This window comes from Eurypyga helias, unplaced genomic scaffold (genome assembly GCF_000690775.1).
Source record: "Eurypyga helias isolate BGI_N326 unplaced genomic scaffold, ASM69077v1 scaffold1099, whole genome shotgun sequence".
Lineage (NCBI taxonomy): Eukaryota > Metazoa > Chordata > Aves > Eurypygiformes > Eurypygidae > Eurypyga > Eurypyga helias.
This window is the reverse complement of record NW_010273690.1, coordinates 10,930-34,392: the sequence shown is the minus strand read 5'-3', so window position 1 is coordinate 34,392 and position 23,463 is coordinate 10,930. Positions and strand designations below refer to the sequence as shown.

The 23,463-nt window shown below is 46.0% G+C and overlaps 1 protein-coding gene across 1 annotated transcript; it reads left to right on the top strand.

Annotated features, from left to right (window-relative positions):
• Positions 1 to 2,214: 2,214 nt before the first annotated feature.
• On the top strand, positions 2,215 to 23,463 carry MFSD10 (major facilitator superfamily domain containing 10). The gene is made up of 12 exons (XM_010159541.1): positions 2,215 to 2,399; positions 3,484 to 3,580; positions 8,210 to 8,313; positions 9,288 to 9,446; positions 11,226 to 11,414; positions 15,793 to 15,901; positions 16,897 to 17,008; positions 18,145 to 18,253; positions 19,028 to 19,118; positions 21,412 to 21,459; positions 22,665 to 22,754; positions 23,357 to 23,463. Exons 1-12 carry the CDS (start codon positions 2,229 to 2,231, stop codon positions 23,461 to 23,463), a joined length of 1,386 nt encoding a protein of 461 aa, XP_010157843.1. The 5' UTR covers positions 2,215 to 2,228.

Here is a 23,463-nt window from a genome sequence, read left to right as displayed (position 1 = left end):
TCCTTTCCTCCCCGGTTGGAACTCCTGCGCTTGACCTGGACCGGGACTTTGTTAAGGAGTCAGAGGAGCTTTCTCAAGGCTTAGCAGGTAAAGCCGGGCCTAGGAAATTTCAGAGGGGCAGAAGAGGTAGTAAGAAAACACCAGGATGGAATTCTTCCCGGCTGGCTGATGACAAATCTGCCTGGGCGTTAGGGCCGGGACAGCGTGGCTGCTGCTCCCTGCCCGAGAGGCACAGCATCCAGCCCGGCCCGGCCGGCCGGAGGTCGAAGGCAGGAGTGGTGAGACACAGCTGGGATGGCTGGGGAGAGCCAGGCGGGCTCCAGGGGCACGAGTGTCCGGAGAAACGACTTCCCTAAACTGAAAATCCTCCCCTCGCTTCACACGTGCCTCGCAGAAATCACATGTGGCGGAGGTGAAGTGTTTTGTTTTTGCTGACGGGTTGCCAGGGCCTATAAAATGTTCGGTGGTTTCCTGCCTAGCAAAAAATACAGAGTTTGGAACAACAAAACTGATGGAGCAGAAACACGTAGTACCTTGGGCTATTGCGTAAGCTGAAAGTAGAGCTGAATGAAAGGTCACTGCTAGCATCAGTAGGTTCACGCAGCACACTAGCTGAAATGGCCATGAGGATAAGGTGTAAAGGATGTTACTCTCTGCAAATAACCCTGAAATGAAGTTCAGCTTGGTCATGCAATTCTGTGGATGAGTAAACAAACTGTGGGGAAAAATAAGATAGAATGTGCCACAATGAACCCATCTCTCAACAGCTGGCAGGATAGACCTAGGGCCAGGGAAGATTTGTCTAAAGGAATGGTTGTTTTGGCTCCAGATGCTCTTATATCATTCTGGTAAGCAAATAATGTTAAATATTTGTGGCAGTGATGACTTACCATTTTAAATAAAAGGATCCTGAATGTTACCAAACAGTTCTGTTCACTAACAGACCTAAGAGCATTATGCCAGGAGTTTAATAAAGGGATTGCAGGTGGCCCCCTTCCATGCTTACCTCATGGTGTTTGAACTTTAATTGTGCTTCAGTGCTAATAAACTGAATCCACAAGTAAAGAAGTGTCACAGCAATATTTATTGCTGTGCATAACAAAGTGTTGTGATCTTGCAATGTGATGTTATATGCACAAGCACCTTGTGTACGTCATATGGTATATCTTGTCTGGAATAGGTTTTATGTTAAGAATTGCTCAGTGTCTTCAATCCTGATTTATCAAAGTCAATGGATATTTTGGTATTGATTGTCTTTGCTGGATGAAATTCTATCTCCTTTTTTATTCTTAGTGCAACGAATGTTAAGGGATTTTTGCAGTAGAAGGGGCTGCAAATTTGATTGTTTCATGACTGAGGTACACTGTAATGTGTTAGAAGTCTGAAGTTTACAGTTTCATGGTTCGGGTATTACTCCTTGATTTTTTTTTATCTGTTGAAGCTGAGGGTTTTTTAGGATGCATCCTGACTTCTTTATTTAATACTGAACGTGATACGGCCTGCATCCTTGTTTAAGTCTTTGAGACATTTTTGGAGTATTATCAAAGAAACTGGATAGTTCTGGCATTTCTGACAAACTAAAACGCCGCCTTAATCACTTGATGCCCCAACTCACACAGCCTATCACAGTGGCTATCATCCAGAGAAAGAAGAAAAATCCTGAAATTCAAACTCCAAAATTTTGTTGTGATGTTTCTCGAACTGCTGTCTCTCTCCAGGATTTATCTTGATTTTTTTTGTTTACCTTTTTTTTGTTATTGCTTTAGTAATTTCTAGTATATGCTGAAGGCATAAATAATCTATTAGTTACTGGAATGTGGATATTGAAAACAGGAGTGCCCTTTCCTATCTATTTTACTGTAATGCTCAGTTGAAAACATCTGGGAAAGTTGTATTAGCATTGCTCACATGTTAACAAACTTTGAATGCTCCATAGTTCTGTGTTTTATTTGGGATGCTCCTGTAATAGAGTTTGTTATCTTATTGCCCCTGTAGTCCATTCTTGATGTGAGCACACTTGGTGCTTAGCTAGTAACAAAGACTGGAGTGTTGGGGTTCCTGTTCCCTTGAAAACCAGGTAGCTTGATACAGCCATCGCTTATATTTATTATTGTGAAGTCTGTAGAAAGCAAGAATAAATCAGCAAGGTGCTCTTATGAAAGGCCTGCAAAATGCTTCCTGTTGACTGGATATAAATGTAATTTATTAGAAGCAGAGCACCTGGGAACATGGCCCTGCGAGAGAGAGAAGCCAGCAGCAGCTCTGTCAATGAGAAGCAAGAACAGAACTGCAGTCGTGTTATTACAATTGTCTTCCTGGCACTCTTCATCGACTTGTTGGGATTCGCTCTCATCTTGCCGCTGTTTCCTTCCATCCTCGATTATTACAGCCAGACTGAGGTAAGCAAAAGAGAAAGTCAGCCTGCTGAAAACGTTAGGTATGAGATCTTTAGGGAAGGATGGAAGAAAAAACCCTTGCCTTTGGGCAAACCCAGTAGCTGTAGGCAGAATAATAATATCTAGCACACTTAAATGGTTCAGGGACTGAATTTGTTTGCAGACCTGCATGAGACACTTCCCTCTTGCTTCTGCATTAACATGAGTATTTGGAGTAAAATTCAGGTATTTCTTAGGGGCTAGTCCTTGTAATGACCCATGTATTTGTGACTTGCACTGATGTCACTGGTGAGACAGTAAACCACAGTCCACTGTGGATCTCCATACTGGCGTTTATCTGAGAACCAAAGAGGTAAGAGCTTTTACTCAGGTATTTCACTTGCTCTTGCTCCCACCCCCAGCATCATGTTCACTAGGTCTCAACTTCTGCTCTTAGCAGGGACCTGGCTGCTGGTTTCAGGAGGCAGGGCAGAAAGTTGATTTGGTTCTTTGCTGGGCAGCTGCTCACAGTTACCATTCACAGGTGTTACTGGCCAAGACAAAGATGATGTCAGGGGAGAATTACTTTTGCATCCCACACGTCCCCCTCACAGCCCGTTTCTAACCCCACTCCGACTGCAGCTGCAGCCTTTGTCTTTCCTACAAGCCTATCTCTCACCCTAACCATCAGGAACCCTTTTTTTTTTTTTTTTTTTTGCACCACCTCTTCTTTCTGGACCTACAAGCCCCTGGTTCTCCCAGTCTAAGTAGTGTGTGTGCAGAGGGATAGAGTGTCTCATGCTGCTTTATTAATTGAAGGATTCAAGACACACCACTTTTGCTTAGTTCAGGTTTTAGGAAGTAACAGTTTAAAAAAGTTAAAATTCAGACATTCCCCCACCCAAACACGTACACCCAATTATCTGCTCTCTAGTAGCATTCACAGTTTAAGCTATTTTTAGGCAGCTGATCAACCAGGACATGTTCCTGAGGAGGAGGGAAGGAATCATCTGATGCTGCCTCTAATTTACTAAGCTCTGATGCTGTCTTTGAAAATAAAACAGAGGAACTGCTTCCTGCGTCTATTTCCCAGCTGTCTGTTTTGCAGGATGGATTCTATTTGTCATTGCAACGTGGCGTGGACTGGTTTGCAGTGATGGTTGGGATGCCTCCAGAGCGGAAATACAACAGCGTCTTGTTTGGAGGTATGAAAATTAAAACAAACAAGCTGACGCAGCCAAAAAAAATAGTGTGCTGTTTTCAGGTAATTTGTAGTGTTGATGTGAGGAATGATTAACAGTGAGGAAAATGACAAGAAATACCGAAAGCATACTTGCCTGTTATTAGATTAAGACTTTTAAAATGTCTCTTAGAGTAATCTATACATGATTTTGTTTTCACCACACTGATAGCAATGAAGACTTGGACAGCCCCCTCTCTGTCATTTGGAGATACCTAGATAGGCAGGAGGAACAGGCCAACAGGAATCTTCTGAATTCAGTGTGGGGAAATGTGAAGTCCTACCACTGGGAAGGAGTAGTCCCTTGCAGTGGGACAGGCTGGGCACTGACTGGTGGGGAGCAGCTCGGCTGTAAAGGCCCTGGGGGTCCCGGTGAGCAGCAAGCTGAGCAGGAGCCAGCCCTGGTAACAAAAGCACCAACAGTACCTCTTCTGTACAAACAGAAGCAGAGACAGGAGACTGAGGGAAGTGATCATCCCTCTCTACTCAGCAGTTGTTAGACTACATCTAGAACATTGCATCCAGTTTCAGACCCCAGGAAAGACGTTTATAAACTGCAGCAAGTTCAGCAGATGGCCAGGAAGACACAGAGTCTGGGGAGCCTGAGTTTGTTCAGCCTGGAGCTATAGCACCCTTCTAGTGCCTGGGGGAGGTTACCAAGAATGCAGTGAGACATTTTACTGTGGTGCGCAGTGGGAGAAGGAGGGGTGTCAGGCATAAGTAGAAGGGAGAGGTTCAGACTGGAGGTAAGGAGGAACTTTTTTACTGTGAGGATGGCCAGTGGAGCAGGTTTCCCAGAGAGGTTTCACAGTTTCCATCCCCAGAGTCTGTCAAGCTCTGACTGGATGAAATCCTGAACAGTCTGGTCTGACCTCACAGCTGACTCAGAGTAGGCGGTTGGAGTAGGTGACTGTCAGAGGTCTCTCTTAACCTGAATTATCCTATGATCTTGCCCAATTTGTTTTACAGATTGCTACAGAAATGCAGGCCTGCTGTTCTTTATTTTCAGACTGCCAGCTGAGGGGTCAGGAGCCTGCTGTTCTAGATCCTGCACAGTCACAGCAATTACTCTCCCTTCACAATTGATCCACATGTGATTGGAGATCAGTCAGTAGGAAACACTGGAATTAGAAACTTGTGAGTTCAAATCTCACCTCCCCGCTGGGCAGCTATAGTGCAGCACTGCTTCTAAATCTCATTAGTCCTATTAAAAGCAGGAGAGCTGCTGACTTAGAGGGTCCAGAAGCATTTGCTGTCACTAGGGCACTCTGGTGTGGGTGAGCTCCAGTGGGAGTACTGCAGGAAACCCTGCAGCATATGTGTCATGTTAGAAATCGGAGGCTTTTTTGGCTCCTTGCAATCTAGAGGGTTGTGAGGAAATTGGAAGTTCAGAGTATGAAGATGTGAGGGTGCCTGTTAATTTTTAACTGTAAATGTCTAGACCCTCTCCTTTTGGCGAGCTAAGGCCTCCCCCAAGATAAGCAAAAGGCTTTTAAATGGAAAAAAAAAAAAAAAAGGGCAAAACTTATTAGAATATACGTGTGAATATATTGTTACTATTTAAAATAGGGTTTGGGGGTTTAACAGCCATTAGAAAGTTTATAGACAGTTTTCTCTTTCCTGCAGTGACCTTGCAGCCATGCTGTTGTATCTGTGCTCCTTTTCAGTCAGATTACTGGCTTCAGATCATAGGAACCTGGTTTCTTTAATCCCTCAGGCACTGTTCTCTCTCTCTCCTCAAAGGCCTGACTGCATGCCTCCTCCTTGTTCCTTCTCCCTATTTCAGACTGTGTTTAAACACGGGGCTGGGAGCTCACAGCCATGTCCAGCTTTTTGCCTGTCCTTTTACCTGCTGTGTCCTGTACTCTTGGGAGTGCCGTATGCCTGGACTTGGCTCACTTGCGTTAAAGGGGAAGGAGAAATCCCCCTGCTCTTCCCAGGGAAAGCCAATGGACTCTTGCCCTTTGAAGCAAATACAGCATCTAACTGGGAACATGCAAATAAAGCAGACACTGCCTCAGAGAGGAAGCTGCGTTTCCTTGTTTTGTATCTAGGAGAAAAGTATTGAGAGAAAAGTGTTTATATTGAGTAACAATGGGAATGTTCACTAATTACCTGGCAGCCACAAGTAGTGAGTGTGCAGACAACGTGGCTGGATTAACCTGGTGTCTGTCACATTTGACTCCATCTCTCCTGCTCTCTTTGGTGACAGCTTTCCTTTATGAGCTATCTCATTGGGTAAACTGGCAGAAGAAGACTTTTTTTTTTCCCCCCTCTTTTTTTCTGGATTAGTTTTCTGCCAGTTCGAGTTGAATTAGCTCACTGGAGAGTTAACTGAGGCTGCAGAAGCACGGGAAGATAGACAAGCCATCTTGGTTGTAGTCAGCTTCTATCTCAGTCCATCTTGTCTGATTGCCCCTTAACTGGTTACAGTGGAAAGGCTCGTTATACTTGTGGTGTTAAGCAAAGGCCACTACAGTCTTCCTGTGGCCTGCATTCCTTCATTGCCTTCAGCTGCAACGAAGAGCACAGGATTGGCAAGATACTTGCAAGATCATCTTGTTGCAGGATATATTCTGCGCTCTATATGTTTGCTTAGACTGCACCCTGTTCAGGGCAGAAACTTCCCATGCCTTTCTCAAGGCCCCGAGGGCACCAATACTTAGTTACAGTGACCAGCCTTCACCCACATGCTTTCTGCCCAGTGGTTCAGGAGCTGTATTTCAGCTCAGGCCTGGCCTTGCCTGAGCTGTATCGTGGGTATGGCCTTCCCTCTGAGGCTGTCTCTGGCCCTGTCTCTTGGATGGTCCTTGGACCTACACTGCAGGTGTCTCATCTCCTAAACTGACTTATGCTGCAATCTTGTTTCCACTCCTTTCTCTGACCCTGTCTCCTGTTGGTCCTGATTGGATTCCCTTGATGGGCCTGATGTATAACCCTTTCCTTACCTGGCCCTGTTAATGGACCCCACTAGCGGCACCCTGTGCTGTCCGACCCCTCCAGATTGTGTGGGGCTGGTGAGGGCACTGCCACTGTTGTGGCCACACTCCACTCCTGGCTCAGTCCCCTGTGTGGAACAGCTCTGCTTTTGCTTCTCCCTGGCTATGAGGTGTTTGGCATGTCTGGGTGTTTTTACGTGCTAGAAATACGAGGAAGAAAACTTGTCTCGCATTAACAAAATCTGCCACTGTACCCATCTATAAGATTGTGGCCAGCAGGTTGAGGGAGGTGATTCTCCCTCTTTACTCCCCTCTTGCGAGACCCCACCTGGAGTTCTGTGTCCAGCTGTGGAGCCCTCACCATAGGCTCCTGTTGGAGGGAGTGCAGAGGAGGCCACGAAGATGCTCAGAGGGCTGGAGCACCTTTGCTATGGGGACAGGCTGAGAGAGTTGGGCTTGTTCAGCCTGGAGAAGAGAAGGCTCCGGGGAGACCTTAATGTGGCCTTTCAATATTTAAAGGGACCTTCCAAGAAAGATGGGGATAGACTTTTTAGTAGGGCCTGTAGTGATAGGACAGGGGGTAATGGTTTTAAACCATTCAGACTAGATAACAAGGAAGAAATTTTTTACAATGAATGTGGTGAAACACTGGCACAGGTAGCCCAGAGAGGTGGTAGATACTCCTTCCCTGGAAACATTCAGGGTTGGGTTGGATGGGGCTTTGTGCAACCTGGTCTAGTGGAAGGTGTCCCTGCCCATGGCAGCGGGGTTGGACTAGATGGCATTTAAGGGTCCCTTCCAACCCAAACCATTCTATGATTCTATTATTTTTTTTTTACCCTTTTTTTTTTGGCTTTTGAGCTGTCATAAGCAGCTGTTCTCACCAAAGTGTTCAGTATCAATATTTTGTCTCCCTCAAAGTCAATGGGAGCAGAACTTCTGGTCTGTTTCTCCTCTGTCTTTTAAAGCTTTGTTAGCTGAATGATCTGAGACCTATAACCCAGTTTTTCCTTTACAGAAAAACTGTGACAGTAAGGCATTTTTTGGCCTGCTTGTAGAGAGTACAGTGAAAATTAATAAGTGTGTGAAGCTAGAAATGGCAAGAGAAAAGAGGAATTAAAGATCACAGGAGCTGGAGGCAGATTTCAAAAGGTTATTGGAGTCTGTTGGAATCACTCCTACCTCTTAGGGTGCCTCACTAACAGCAGTGCATATGTCCTTCTTTCCGTGATAAGAAGGAAAGAAAAACTAATTAAGCGTGACAGAGTCAGATTCAAACAATCAGAGTTTTAAAAGAACTGTGACTATTAAAGCTGCATTATCTCTGCTTTAAGAACAGAAAGTTTATGGTCAGTTGGGTAAGCATTGGAGAATCAGCATTCCATTATGACCAGTGAGGTAACAAGTGAATCATCCAGTTCATGCCTGTTACTCTGGTCTGTCTGTATTGCTACCTCAGTTAAATAACAGTGCCAGATCAGTGATTTGACAGAGGCTTAGTTTCAAGACAAAGCTGTTCTTTATATCTGTCATTTTACATCCAACTCTGTATTTTTAAAGGACATAATGGAGTGATGGGTCTGGAACAGTTTGGCTTTCTTTGTATTTAAGATGAAGACAGCAAATCTAATGATAAATATTTATTTTTTTTTTAGGTCTGATTGGCTCAATCTTTTCCATCCTACAGTTCTTCTCCTCTCCCCTCACTGGTGCTGTGTCAGACTGTTTGGGCAGAAGACCCGTCATCTTGATGACAGTGGTATGTGTCTCATGCTGATTTTAATCATGCCACCTCAATACGCAGTTGAAGGCACTGTGGTCTTGTGGTTAGCACAGAGGATTGGGAAATGGAAAGTTCTAGGTCTGACGGTTGTTGGCTGCTTCTTGCCAAGTCACTTGGCCATGCTTCCAAATGCAAGTACTTAAACTGAGCTTCCCAGATCCAGAATTGTACATACGAGGCACCAAAACTACCTGTCTGTGGCTGGGATTTTCCAGAATCCCTTTCCCCCTTGTACGGGTGTATGACTAAGATGCTCTGCTCACAAATGTTAGCCTTAATCCCTGTATATTTTAGTTCCCAAGGGACTAACGAGGGCTGATCACTTCATGACCTGTTTCACAGAGCCTGGGCACTGTTGATGAGGAAGTGCTCTATAACAGTGTAAGATGTGTTTCTTGGAATGTGAAGAACGTTCTCTGCAAAGTTTTCTCTGCGTCTGATCGGAGTAGGGCATTCTAATTAAGCAGCGCAGTGCAAGTGCGTGCGGACGTGGTGGAACTTGGCTGCAGATGGTATACAAATGCCCCTGTCCTGGAGGCTTGCGGAGAGTGAACTAAATAAGCACGTGTGCTTATGATTGATTGTGTAATTTAACTCAGAGTATGAACTCGGAATTCTCTTGAAGTTGAAAACAAGTGGAGCGGGGTGTACAAAAGTGCTTTTGTGCCCAGGACTGATATAGCTCCTTTTGAACTTTCCTTGCTTTTCTAACTTTATTAGTAATCTCACATTTATATAAGGCTTTTATGGATTTATTTCTACTTCTTTTATATCACTGGCCAGGACACAGTGCAGCATCAATAGTTTCAGACATTTGTTACATTTTTTGGACTAACTGTTTAAAAAAAAAAAAACCCAAACAAAAAAAATATCAAATGTTTAGCTGGGAAATGTGCAGAAATGAGATCAACTTTGCTCTGCTTTATAAAAACCCTTTCTTGCTTCTGCAGGTGGGTTTGATAACATCATACGCACTATGGGCTGCCTCTAGGACTTTTGGCGTTTTTCTTCTCTCCAGGATCGTAGGTGGAATAAGCAAAGGGAATGTCAGCCTCTCCACAGCTATAATTGCTGACTTGCACTCTCCAAAAGCACGGAGCAAGGGCATGGTGAGTGACACGTGGGGTATATGTTTGGGTGTGCTGGGTAACTTCTAATTGATTTCAGGTGCTCAGAATGGCTTCCTCAGGTGCGTATTCATTGTTCAAGTGAAAACATGACTTTATATGCTACCTCACTTGTGAAAAGATGTCAGGTCGTTTTGCTGGTGAGCTCTTAGACTTTACTTACAAATGACTTGTACCTACATGTGAAACGCAGATTCCTTAGAGGTGGAAAAACTGCCTGTGTTAAGTGTTAAAACGGTTACTTCTGCTGATAACTGTAATCCTGATTGTAATAGCTTAGAAATCAAAAGGTCTTATGGCCCAGTTTTGGTAGCTGGAACCCAACTACAGGACACCCCATTTTTTCTCACCTTCCCAAACCATGGTAGCGCAGCACTGCACAGCACAGCACGCTCCTGACTTCCTTGCATGCTGCACTGACCTCAAGATCCGAGCTCAGCAGGTAAAGGCTGTGGCGTTTGGTTGACTGAGCAGCTAGTGGTGCAAAGAGCTGTCCTGTCCTCTTCCAGAAGGCAGTGGTGCAGAGGGAAACATGCTGCAGGCAGAACTTTGCCTGTGAATTAGCAGTTAGATCTTTTATCTTACAAAAGCCTTGGGGGCCCAAACTTCACTTAACAGATTGTTATAAGCCACTGTGTGGGACAACTGCTTCTTGGGAGGGGAAAGTTTCAGATTTAACAGGCATAGCTAATGAATTTTTCCAAGCAATTTATTATAGTTCCAGTGAGCCAAAATATATTTTTATTTATGGAGAGGGATAGCCATACAGCACTAGTAAATAAAATGTGTCAGGGCCAGTTTTTAGGGCCTGAGAGCAAGTCACTTGGTGCAGCATGGCTCACATCCGTATGGCTAGACTCTTGTCTTTTCCAAAGCAGAGTAGGCGTGTTCATTTTGCTTTCTGGGAAGGGAGCAGCATCTGACTGAAGCTACTCCCAAATTGTGATGGGCTGAAATTGATGACTGGGAGACTGCTAGCTGGGTAGGCTGAAACAACAGTGTGCCTGGCCTTGTTTCGTTTGGTACTGTAGATATAGTTAAATAGACTCAGGAAAGCAGGAGGATCCTGGGATGTCACATGTTTACGTACTGCATATACAAATGTACATCTTCAAATGTCTCTTAAAGAAAAGGAGCCAGATCCTGCACTCCTTCATTCCTAAGCATTCTCACTGAGCTGATGACTCAGTTCTGTGCTCTTTCAAGCTCCCACCCGCTGTGTACAGATTCTGTCTCTTTTTCTATGCACTAGTTTCCTAGCGAGTTAATACATCCTCTTCAGTATCTGCACTAAATTCAGGTAGTTCTTGCAGACTGTTTGGCCTAAGGCATAAATTCCTAAGCACAGAAATTGCCAAATCATTGTAAAAGCTATAGACATCATTATGGGTTCCTACCATGGTGCTGTCCTGCCTTCTCCAGTTTTACACTACAGAAGTTTATCCTATGGCTGAAAGACCTGCTGGCTGAGCCGTCCCTGAGGTGAGAAGCACTATTTCCCTTCCCCTCATAACCATGTTGCCGTTTGTTCCTGCCATTTTCCCGACTAGACAGAAAATAAAATCAGCTATTTGGAAATAATGTTTTTTTTCACACAACGCTCATTGTGGTATGCTCCCTACATCCTCAGGGTGGTTACGGTCTCTATCTGGTTGCATTTCTTTAAGGTAAAGGCCAGGAAATCCAAACTGGTTTAGAACTGAGCTACCTGAACAAACTGGTGTCTAAAACTTCCTGTCTGTGTTCATTGTATCCTTGCAGGCGATGATTGGCATTGCTTTCTCCCTTGGTTTTACCCTGGGTCCTATGATGGGAGCTTACCTAGCCATGGAGACAGAGAAAGGAAAAGTCTTCTATCTTCATTCAGCATTGTTAGCACTCATGTTTGCGGTGGCTGATTTAATTTTCATCTTCTTCCTACTTCCGGAGACACTTCCCAAAGAAAAACGGGTAAATGAACTGTCATTCTGAAGATCTGTGTTTCTTGTGAAAACAGGATTTGAGAACTGCTGAGATACTTGAAACAGTGAAGAAGGGGCTGAGCCAGTATCTCAGGAATTTTAGCTCATTCCTGGCACTAGGATCTAATACTGTTATTCAGGATGGTGTCAAAACAGTTGCATTATGGTCCCATCTCCTAGCCCAGTGTGGTATGAGGAATTGTTTAAGGCTGACATGACTGCTTAATTGCTGGGTTTGGTGTGTTAGGTTTAGACTTCTCAAAAACTAGTGGGAGCCTAGGAGAAAGAGGGTGAGTGTTAAACTGTGATCACAATGACTCCCAGGGGATGAAATTCAGCTAATCATGAAAGTACGTGCATCAGAGACTGCATGTTCTTTGATTCAGCCAGTTTTGTTAGAAATTTTTAAACTATTATCTTGTCTCTGCTTGATCATGTTGAACACTCAAGTAGCAAATGACTGCTTCCTCTGAGCTGTGCTGCCTTCCACAGATGGAAAGTATCTGCATTGCTAAAATTCAGTGACTGACTGGATTTGTGGGGCCAAATATTTATTAACATTATTATTTGATGATGTGTGATCAGACACTGTCCATGATACATGTGATTAAAGGCTCTTCGAACAGTCTCCTTTCCTGTAGCATGGGAGAGACTGAATTCAGCCCAAGGTATCTGGTGAAACACTCAATTTGAGACCTTCAGCTGGGTTGGAGCTTTCATATCATCCCTGGTTTCTCAGCAGCCCTTAGCCGTTGAAGTGTGCTTGGTCTCTGGAGAGCCAAACCCACCGGACACCAAGAACCATGCAGGAAACTTTTGTCTGCAATGCTCCTGCCAGGGCAAAACTTTAGACCTCCCCTGAGTGTTTCTCAGCAGGTTGTCCCCCATGTGAAATTGGTTGCTCAGGCTGCCCAAGCACTACAGCTATTTTCTTTTTTTTCAACAGCTCTTCCCTGTGTCATCTGTTCCCTTTTCCTGTATGGCTGTTTCTAAACAATCCAGATAAAACCCTGTTCTCGGTTAAACCTGCACGCTCTGGGGTTGTGGCAACTTGCTGACGTAGGGAAGTGCTGCAGAGCAAATCTGTGGTCTATAAACAATTCCACCTTTGCTGCAGAGGGATAAATGGCTTCAGTGCATTCGAGGACTGTGTGATGACTGAGTATCTCGCCCCTTCTTTTCCTATCCTCTTGAGAGTTCTTCTGATAAGCTAGTCTGTGTTAGCCAATGGGACTGAATTTTGATAAGAAAATGAATACTCTATCCTTGCTTTTTGGGTCTCTCTGGAGGGTATTGTGTGAGGCGGCCTAATTAGTGCCCTCGGGGTCAGGTCGCAGTCATACATGATACACCGGTGTCTGATTGATGATGAGGTAGTTGTTTGTCTGCCGTTGGAGCTTCTTGTGCAGCTCAGTGTTAGTACTTTTGTGCTGTCTCCTTTCAGCCTGCATCTGGGCAGTGGCCCCATGTGTTTTTATGTGTTCCGGAGTATTTGGAATTTCACTTAGGAGGCTGAGTTACTCTTTTCTTCAGTAATTAGTCCCATATTCTGGCTGGGAGGGGAGCAGTTTTCTTGGCTTGTGGATGACAGGGGAAAGGCAGGTATGCTGGCTGCCTTTCTGGAACTTGACAGGGCTGAGCCAAAACAGGTGCTCCCGGAGTATAGGAGTGGATGTGTTGGAAGGACAAAGCTGTAAAGAGAAGGGAAATGATAATGATAACCGGTGGGAGGATGTGCCCGTGGGATCAGACATCTGTTTCCTTGAAATGTGCTGTGTTCTCATGATATTCTTGTTTCTCTATTGGCCCTCTTTTCACAGGAGAGCAGATCAAGTATTTCATATTCGTTCATGTGGGAATTAACTTCTAGAAGGGGGAAGGTAGAGGAGGACAGGAGGAACAAGGATGAGTTTTCAGCCATTGAGAACAGAATTTTTGGTCGTCTTCCACTGTTTTTCAACTGGTCTACGTGTTTATCAGTGAAGAGTAACCAGAGAACAGTACCTTTCACCTCTCCAGAGACACTGGTCTTACATGAGGTGTCCAAGACAGCTCCTGCTGTGACCTGCTTGGGAGAAGGGAGGAATAGGAAGGTCTCTAGTGGAATCTGTCCCCTTTAAGAGCTTTTGAGATTGTTTTTAGCTAAGCTAGTCATGGGCAAGACGGCCTAGTTGGAGGGATGGTGTTCCAACTGTGTTTTTCTGGTCTCCAGCTAATCGTGTAAGGACTATGTGAAGGGCTGTGCAGCATCACTAGCAGACTCATGGAAAAACAAGGTGCTCTGCGCATACTGAACAGTGTCTGATTTGAAGGGTGAGGCTGGAGCTGGGAAGGCCCAGGCTGCATTCCTGATTTGGACAGACTGTGCCTTCAAGACACATTACTTAGTCTCTGCACTGAGCAGTGTAAATAAAGACGCTGTGAAAAATGTCTGTCATTCAAGGTGACTTTTGGGGTGACGATGAAGTAAAACTGAGCAATTTTAGAGTAAGAGTAGAAATTAAATGCAAGACGTTGCAGATCAGATTTTGAATCTTTGAAGCATCCATGCAGCTGGTGACACTGACTGAAACTGGCCGTGTTATACTTGGTTATTTGGGGGTGGCGAAACACTTGTGTCAGTTTTAGGACGTTTTCATTAACCATCAGTGCACGAAGTCATTTCTAGACCACGCCTTCTAAGGCAAAGATAGGAGAAATTAAAAGAAATTTACATGTGCACACACAGGTATATTTTAAAAAATTGAATCCATATATATATTTCATAAAACACCTAAGACTGTAAACATATACATATATAATGTATATCCTCAGGACCAAACTAAAATCAGCCTGGGTGGTACAAAGCAGCTTGACACCGTGCCACAGATAATAATTCAAAACAGGTACAAACTACAGGTTCTTATTACCAGCAAACATGCTTTAAGAGAGTTGCTTGTTCCCAGGTTCCCTGGTACAAACACCATCATGCCAACAAATGCAGGAACTGAGGATTGCTACAAGCCAGCTTCAGGAAATCCTCTTACAGACCTTTTAAAAGCATGAGGAAACAGCTTCTTGGGAGTGTCTGTTTACTCTCTGCAATACATGTAGTGGAAAGGGAAATAAATATCCCTGTTGGTTCTGTGTGGGCCAGCAGCTTTATGCCTTTATACAAAACCTGCCTGGTACATTGAACTGGTTCCTGTTGTGAGACTAATGGGCTGCAGTGCTGTGCTGTCAGATACTCAGAAGCTCTGACTATCAAAACAAGGCAGGGTCATGTTGATACCATACAGAAGGTTGATTTGTTTACAGCTTTATTAAATCCATATGAGTGCTCAGGTCATGCACTGAGATTAAGTTCCGCTGATAATTTGACCTTTAATCTCTGCCCTCAAGGGGGTAATAGCTCCCTCCCTGTCTATCTGGGTAGAGAAGGAAGCTCATCAGATACAGTCTGTGCAGTGCTTTGAAGATGTGAAATACTAAGTGATTATTCAGGAATCTTGAGTCTGTCTTATCTCTTCCTGTGACTGTCATGTAAAGTGGCAGTCTAAATTCTCCTGCTTTAAAAAGAATTTTTTCCTTTATGTAGACATTATTTCTTATTTGCTTTTCTTTTAATTTTCTATACCTTAGAGTAAAAAAGAAACAAATTCCCCATAGATGGAAGAATAAGCATCTCCCGAGCTCCTGTTGATATGGAGCCAGGAGACCACCACCAGGTGCACAATTAGGCTGGGATGTATAGAGTACAAGAACCAGAAATGTTACAAAATAAATCTACCTCTTCAAAAATCCCCACAACACACCTGGACAGAATGTCTCTAGAAATCTATCTAAAATATCTCGTAGGAATCTCTCTAAAAATTCAGTTTTCCTTTTCTTCCCAGGAGATGTCACTGGCTGACTAAAGGAACAGGCACTACCAAAACAGACCATTGTTGATGTACCACACATACTGTTCTCAGTCCTGTAGCACACAAGCAAATCCCCAGCATCCCATGAGCTTGCAGGCAGAAGTGCCATTAGTTTCCCAGGAAATGCTCACTGGACATGAGGCAAAAAGTGAACCAAATAAAGCCACCTTCAAGGCTGTGGAGAATGAGCCTCTTCTGCTTTTTAAGAACCCAGGGAAGAATCTGGTTTGTGTCTTCAGTGAAAGCTCCTATCAGTGCTCTACCTTCCAGTTATAGTGCTGGAGCCAGCTCTGTGGTCAGAAAGTCTGGGCTGTTACCGGGGGGTCACTCACACCCCAGTGCCAGTAGCCTTGTTTCATCTCAGATAATTTGGAGGTGTAGAAGCACGTTGGACTGTTACTGTCAAGTCCTTGCAGTAGTTACTACACCAGATTTTTAAATAAACCTCTTTCTTTCTCCAATCAGGTCTCCTCTGTGACGTCTGGCTTTCAGGCAGCAGTTGACTTGCTCAGTCCTTTGGCTTTATTTCGGTTCTCTGCAGTCACCCGAGGAAAGGAATCCCCTTCAGAGGAGAGTAAGTGTAGGATGGCTTTTGTATTAATGTTGTATGTGGCAGTGGTTTCTGAGTGAAAACTTCACTCAGACTATTTCAGAAGCAGCACTCTGTTCACTCATTTAAAACCCGCCTTACTAACTTACGAACGGGGAGTTGCAAGTTCCCTTGGATTCTGGTCCTGTTCTTCCCAAAAGAAGGTTTGGGAGATGAGTGTTTTGAAGATTTCTGACTTGCTACTTGTTTTTTCTTCAGGCGCTGGCTGCAGCGCGGGGTAGGCTGCAGTAAGAGAAGTGATTTAAAAAGATAGGTCAAGGCCTGAGTAAGGGAGATAGGAGTTTGCTTATCCAAGCTGCAAACCAGGGAACTTCAGTCTGGAATATTATTTCTCAATTCAGAACTTGGAAATGTAGGATTTGAGCAGGCCATTTCTCTATATGAAATTATTTAAGCCACAGAAAATAAATCAGTGTTTGCCAGGTACCTCAACTTATTGTTCAGTCCTCCTTGCTGCTGCATCAGGAATTGGGTGATACTGGCCACTTTGGAGACAACCTGTTAAACCCTGCATTGGCAGGAAAACAAGGAAGGCAGTCTGTCATGGGCCACTTGCACCTTAGAAAGAGGGATGCTGTGCTTTAGCCAGTATCGTCCCGAGAGCAGCATCAGGGTAGGAGGGGGAATGCAGGTATTGATTAAAAAGAAAGATAAATCCCAGTAGAGGTGGGGGTGTCAGTGTGAGGCAGAGAAGCTGGAACCTCAGAGCAGGGGGACCCAGAGAGAAATTAGTCTTTTGGGTTCTTCTCCTCTCCTAAGAAGGGAGGTGGTGAGCAGAAGTGGCATGTCTTGTATGGGTATTTAAAATGAGCATCTGAGGCAAGAACTTTTCCTTGTGCAGTTGATAAAAGTTGCTCTGCTGTTGCTGTTACACTCTCAAGCTGTGCCTGAAAACCACCACCGTATTTCCTCCCCCCCCCCACCCCCCCCGGTGTTTGTTTGGTTTTTTGTTTGTTTAGATCTTCAGAATCTCAAAATATTGGGCCTGGCTTATTTCCTGTACCTCTTCCTGTTTTCCGGCTTGGAGTACACACTGAGTTTTCTCACTAACCAAAGATTCAAGTTCAGCCGGTATAGCACACTTGGAAGGACAATGTTGTATATTTTGTCCAGGATATTTTCCAAAATCTTCATTTAAGTTCTCTTTATTTATTTCCAAGAGAAGCTCTATGAGGTTAGTAAAAACACTCAGAAAGCAACCACTGTGTTCAGTGATGGCTTTGGGGGAAGAATTTATGAAAACGCCGACACGCTGTTCATCTCGAAAGGAAATGCTCATTGAATCTGCAGTCTCTAATAACTAGAGAAAATCAGTGCATGAGACTTAAATTAAGCTCCTGAAATACGTGTAGCTGGGCTAGCTGTACTGATTGTAATAAAACCTTTGTTCTTCTAGCCCAGCACAGTTCTTCAGTATCAGGACAAATCTTGAAGCTCGAAAAAAAACAAAGGATGGAGGGATAGCTGTGTGATCATATTTGCTCGTCAGAGTTCTGCATTGCCTGTGGTGTACAGTCGTTACATCAGAGTTTGATTTCCTCTAGTCAAACACTAGAGAAGAGAGAGAACAGAATCTACTAACAGCAGCTCAGCTTGAAATACTTTCCCTGCCAGCTCATAGGAAGATTTCCAGCCAGGAACATGATCTTGCAGCTTGATGATTCCTTATGTCTGTCCTTCCCTTTGAGTAATTCTCAGGGGTTTGTCTCATCTTTCCCTGTCTATCTTTCATTACAGTTTGTGGCTTAACTCGTGTGTGTGTGTCAAGGGAAGGTTTGCTAGTGTATTCGGCTTGCTCCGGCACAGTCCTGTCAGGATCGATAGCCATGGTGTGAGAGAGACAGCTTTATGCCGACGCTACAGGCTGTGTGACAAGCAAGCCTTTTACAGGGCTGGGAGTATCCACGTAGTTCAGTGTTGTGCCTTGGTGACGTTAATCAAACCCTGCACGAGTGGTGGCAGGGGCTGTGAGAAAGCTAAAGGCTTGTTCCTTGCAAGCCAACACCTCCTCTGCGTATGGCGCAGGGTAATTAATGTGTTGACTCTTTCTGGGCCACCCGAGGCACAACAGTCTAGAGAGTGCTCGTGCCAGCACCAAAAAGCATTTTCTCTCTGGCTCAGGAAAGGGTATGCACTGGAACCTGTGAATCCCAGGGTGGAATGCTCTGTCCGTGACTCTGTAATCCGTGTTTTTGCCTCCCTCCTAGCATGCAGCAGGGCAAGATGTTTTTCTTTATTGGAATAACAATGGCTGTGATCCAGGGAGGCTATGCTCGACGAATCAAGCCAGGAAATGAAATCAGAGCTGTAAAAAGGGTAAAAAAAAAAGCTTTTTTTCTTTTCTTTTCTCTCACAAGTCTTATGGGTTGATTTTTAATCTAAAGGGCCATGAAAGGTAGTTGGGGTTAAAACTGTACTGGTCAAATCCAAAAAAACTGTTGTCTCGGTAATCCAGCTGAATGACTTCTCAGGACCCTGGTTGTTTGGCATCTGTAAGTTAACTAAACTTTGCAACACTACAGCCATTTCTTACTGCATCAGCTATGATGTTACTGAAGCTTTGAATTCTTCATGTATAACTGCAGTAGGGAATGAGAACAGTGTCCATGCAAGCAAGGTGATCTTCAACACTGTGAAGATCATGCTTTCTTTTGGTGATTTCTCTTGCAGTGCAGGCACCGAAACTGCTAAAGCTTCTTCAGAGCTGATCTCTGACTCTCTCTCTGGCAAATAGTTTGAGGGACATCATCAGTCTGGCCATCTCCGTGCTTCACAGGCTTTCCCTAGAGTATGTTCCACTGGTGGGTAGGGGGAAGTAGAATCTTCCTCTTCATCAGCTGTTCATCAGGTGTGGGCCTGGGTTGCAGGGGGCTCCCACCCTCATTTGTCTGCAGCCATGGGACAGGGGGAACAGAAAAGGAAATTGCGCAGATGTGTGGCCATCCAGGTGAATTTGAAGTGCCTGCTTGGGAAGAAAGGGCTTTCTGCTTCCTACTAGGCCTGTGAGCGGAAGAGAACTAGCAGGACACCTCGAATTAGGCTTTAACAAACAGGGCTTCAGTGTAACTGTGTGACTCATTCCTTTTGCAGGCAATTATGTTGTTGATTCCAGCTTTCTTGTTAATTGGATGGGCTACAAATGTGACCATGCTGAGTGTCGGACTCCTGTTGTACTCTTTTGGTGAGCTATTCAAAATGCACTGAAAGCTAAGCACAAATCATTTTTCTTCATGCATTTTTTCACCCCATTATAAAAAGGATGCACTTGGAATTTCAAACTCTAAGCAGTAGAAAGTTGATATTTCTGTTTATAAAATATGGAAGGAATAGTGTCTGGGGTTGTTTTTTCCTGATGCTGTTTGTATCACAGGAAGTTGCCATGGTGATATTTGGAAGCATCCCCAGTGCTCCTGTTGTCCTGTCTCACTGGGGAGCTCTCGAGGGTGGTTTATTCCCCCTCTCATCAGACCTAGAAGCAAAGTATTCACTTAAGAGCTCCGGAAAAGGAGGGAGACGCCACGTCTTTGTTTGTCTGTGGGGGCTGCGTTACTTCTTGGGCAACAGGCTGACGAGGGTGGCACGCTGTGAAGCTGAGAGCTGGTGTGTGCGTTCGGCCTGAGCGAGGGGAGGGGGTAATTCGTTGCCCTGAACGTGGTGGCACGGGGCTGTGCTGCCTGCACGCTGCGCTGCGCTCTTGCATTGCGAGCTGCTAGCTCAGGCAGGCGGCAAACCTCCACCTCTTGTTTATGGTAAGTGCAGATGGTTTTCAAAGATGTTTAAGTGTTTACATAGATAATGCTCTGCCAATTGCAGCTGTTACTCAGGGAAACAATTATGAAGTTGGATTCATCTACTGCAGTGCCTGTGTGGAAAGAGGTTTCAGATATTGGACAAAAAGATAGTGGATGAAAAGCTGAACATGAGCCGGCAGTGTGTGCTGGCAGCCCAGAAAGCCAACTGTATCCTGGGCTGTATCCAGAGAAGTGTGGCCAGCAGGTCGAGGGAGGGGATTCTGCCCCTGTACTCTGCTCTGGTGAGATCCCACCTGGAGTGCTGCATCCAGCTGTGGAGCCCTCAACATCAGAAGGATATAGACTGGTTGGAGCGAGTCCAGCGGAGGCCACGGAGATGCTCAGGGGGCTGGAGCCCCTCTGCTCTGGGGACAGGCTGAGAGAGTTGGGCTTGTTCAGCCGGGAGAAGAGGAGGCTCCGGGGAGACCTTACTGCGCCTTCCAGTACCTGAAGGGGCTACAAGGAAGCTGGGGGGGAACTTTTTACAAGGGTCTGTAGTGACAGGACAAGGGGTAATGGGCAGGTAGGTGTCCCTGCCCATGGCAGGGGGGTTAGAACTAGATGATCTTTTAAGGTCCCTTCCAACCCAAACCATCCTGTGATTCTATGATATTCCCAGTGATGCTAACTAATGTTAAGAAGTTTCAAATTTGACTAATGATGAAAGTAGGAAACTTCTGTTTTGCATGATACAGTTTGATTTGACTAAACTGTAAGCCACAAAATGCATCTGTTTGTTTAGTAGTTCGCTTGTCTAGGGACAGCTGTGTGTTTGGCAGGTTTCAAAATCTACATCTTACCTACAGATTAATTTGGTTTTCAAAGCCCAGGTGGTGAGGAGGGTGAGAGGAGGTACTCAGTCTGTCTAACTGTGCTTCTGAGTTAGGAGCCCATCTACCTAGGCTCCATTCCTGGGCAGAAGACCCCACCTCTTCCCCAGTTAGGCCAGCTAGAAATGCCTCTGGATGGGACTCTTTTTCCCTCTCTTTCCTCCCTCTGCCCCAGGAGTTAGGGTGCTGCAGTCCAGGCAGCACATCTATTGTTCCTGCTCTCCAATTGTCCTTTCCTTCCCAGAAGAGATTCTGCTTTGTATGCTTAAAGCACTTCTTTTTTGGCAGAAAAGACCCCTGTTTCAGTAAGAGGGCAGTGATTGCTGAACAGCTCTTGGCTTTGGTGTCCAAAAATGTTGTAACCTCCTCTTGTTGGACTTGGCTGTCCTATTTCCCAAGGCAGAACGTAGCTGCCTCATTGCTCCACGAGTATGCTAAGACACTGCATGGGGCAGCGTGATTCTGTGTGCAGCCACCTGACTGTCCAGCTGAAATAGGAGCGACTCCCTTTCCCTGCTCCACCTGACAAAACCACAGCGATTTGGAAAACTACCAGCGAGCGGATCTGACCTGTCCGCCCCTTCCCTGCGGGCTCAAGGAATGATGTGAAACATCTGCTCAGAGTGCTGGTGGCTCTGGGCTCCTCGTGCAGGTTGGCTTTGAGAGGGTGTTTTTGTTGCTGAACCAGATTAAACCTGATGATGGGTGGTCAGTGCAGCGCCCCAGAGCTCCGCGCGTTTCTCTGCAGTCGTGACCAGTTTGGGCCTCGTGTTTTTCACTGTTGCTCTCATCATGGCTGTGAGCTCTCTGCTGTTCACTGACAGTCTCTCTCTCTCTCTGGATTTTTTTCCAGCTGCGGCCATTGTTATCCCGTGTTTGTCAGCAGTGGTGTCAGGCTACGGTGAGTGTCTTTCCCGCTGCAAGTGGCAGCCCTTGGCCACATAACTGGCCTTTGTATGGACTTGGCTCGAATGCTGAATGGACCTCACGATTAGTGATGAATGACAGGCTCCATGGGAATGCATCCTGCCCTTTTCAGTACAGCCAGGAGCAGTGCCTGGAGTTACCCTCTTGTCCCACTGTGCCTTGCTGAGGAGGAGGCAAAACCCGCTGTGTTACGCTGGAGGTACTGTGGCCTTCAGCCCTGCAGCCTGTGAACGTCCCTCACAGCGGGAAGTGAAGCGGGAATGCTGGAGATGGGAAGATGGTATCCTGGGAAATGTAGAATCCCTTAAGAGAGCAGAGGAAAACCCAAAACAGACTTGTGCCTGTTTCTGAAAACAGTCAGCACTGCGCAGTGGGTAGTTTAACACACAGCAACAGAGTGACCATCAGTATCACACACAGTACCACGTCATGTCGCTTGTTCTGATGCGCTGGGGCAGTTCCAAGCACCCTTACTTCTAGGTGTGATTAGAAGGAGGGGACCGGTGGGCAAAGAATTAATATCGTGGGCAGAGACCACAAGCAGCGCTGAGCCCTGACTGGCCTGGGGTCTCTCAGACACCAGCTGTCGCTGACAGCAGTTGAAATAATTTCTTCCGATTCCTTGGAAAAGAAGGAACCCTCTAAACCCTTCCGTGTTTGTGGCACCAGGCACTATGTAGCCTTGCAAAGCGGTTGTAGCTGCGTTGCCCTCTGTGGGTGACACCGTTCAGTCTTTGCCATCGGTTCCCTTGTCTGCCAGCCCTGCAGCGCTTGCCGAGGCGGAGCGGTGGGGCTTTGCTCGTCAGCGTCACTTTTATGTTGCTCTTATTTAACTTGCGGCCGTGCCTCTGTATTTATTACGCCCCCGTGCCCCCCCAGCAAGCCTGTTGCACAGCGTAAAGCGTTGCTGGTGGCGGTGTGTGGGTAAGGACAGGGTGTGTTACACGCTGTCCCCGGACAAGCACTCGGCCCAGCCCGAGTTTTCGCAGTGAAACAGCCGTGCTTATGGGGGTGGAGGGGAAGGGAGTGCCCCTTGGGGGGCGAGTATGAAATCGAAGAGGGGGGGATGCATGTGGGCAATGGGTCCAACAGAACAAGGCTCCAAGAGCTACAGCAGTACCCTGCCCGCTTTCCCTGCCCTGAACCTCCGTGCTGAGTGAGTGCTCTCTGCTTGCACAGGCTCTGCCAGCCAGAAGGGACGCGTCATGGGGATCCTGAGGAGCCTGGGCGCCCTCGCCAGAGCCCTGGGACCGATCCTGTCAGCTACAGGTGAGTGCAGCCTCCTGTTCCTTCCTGCCTTTGCCAACAGCTATTGTCACTTGGCCCCCACGGCCCAGCAGGAAAGTGGGAAGGGGAAGCGCAGCACTTAAGCAGGCCCTTACAGGGTAAAGGGACTGTGGGGGAAGCAGCCAGGCAGCAACTCGGAGCTGGAGCTTGGACCTTGTGTGGCTTGAGCAAAGCCAGAACGGGGTTGCTGGGTCTTGGAGTCACTGGTGTTACACACCTGGAGACCGATACCACCCTTTGAGAGCTGTGCAGACAGGCCCAGAGCAGCTGGGGAGGGGGTGCTGGGGGCAGAGCATTCAGCAGTTGCCTTTAGCCAAAGCTGAATGTGTGAATAGGAACCTCCCTACTTCCCTGCTGGCAGGAATGAAAAAACCCTATTTAAAACAACCACTTTCACATGCAGTTTCCTTGGAGGAGAACCAGCACTCCTGTTAGCTCCCTCCTCTGCGTAACTTGTGTGCCAGCAAGGCTGTGCAGCAGACGAAGGTGTAGGTCCGTGCTCTCCCCTGGCAGCAGCTCTGAAGGCCCGTGGCATGGGTGCAAGGACAAGCCTGTACTGACGAGGCACTTTGTTTCCTTTGCAGTTTACTGGCTGGCAGGGGCAGAGGTTTGCTTCACCGCCTGCGGAGCTTTGTTCCTCATCCCCCTCCTTTTACTTGGCTCTATGAAACAGCAGAGGAAGGAGGAGTAG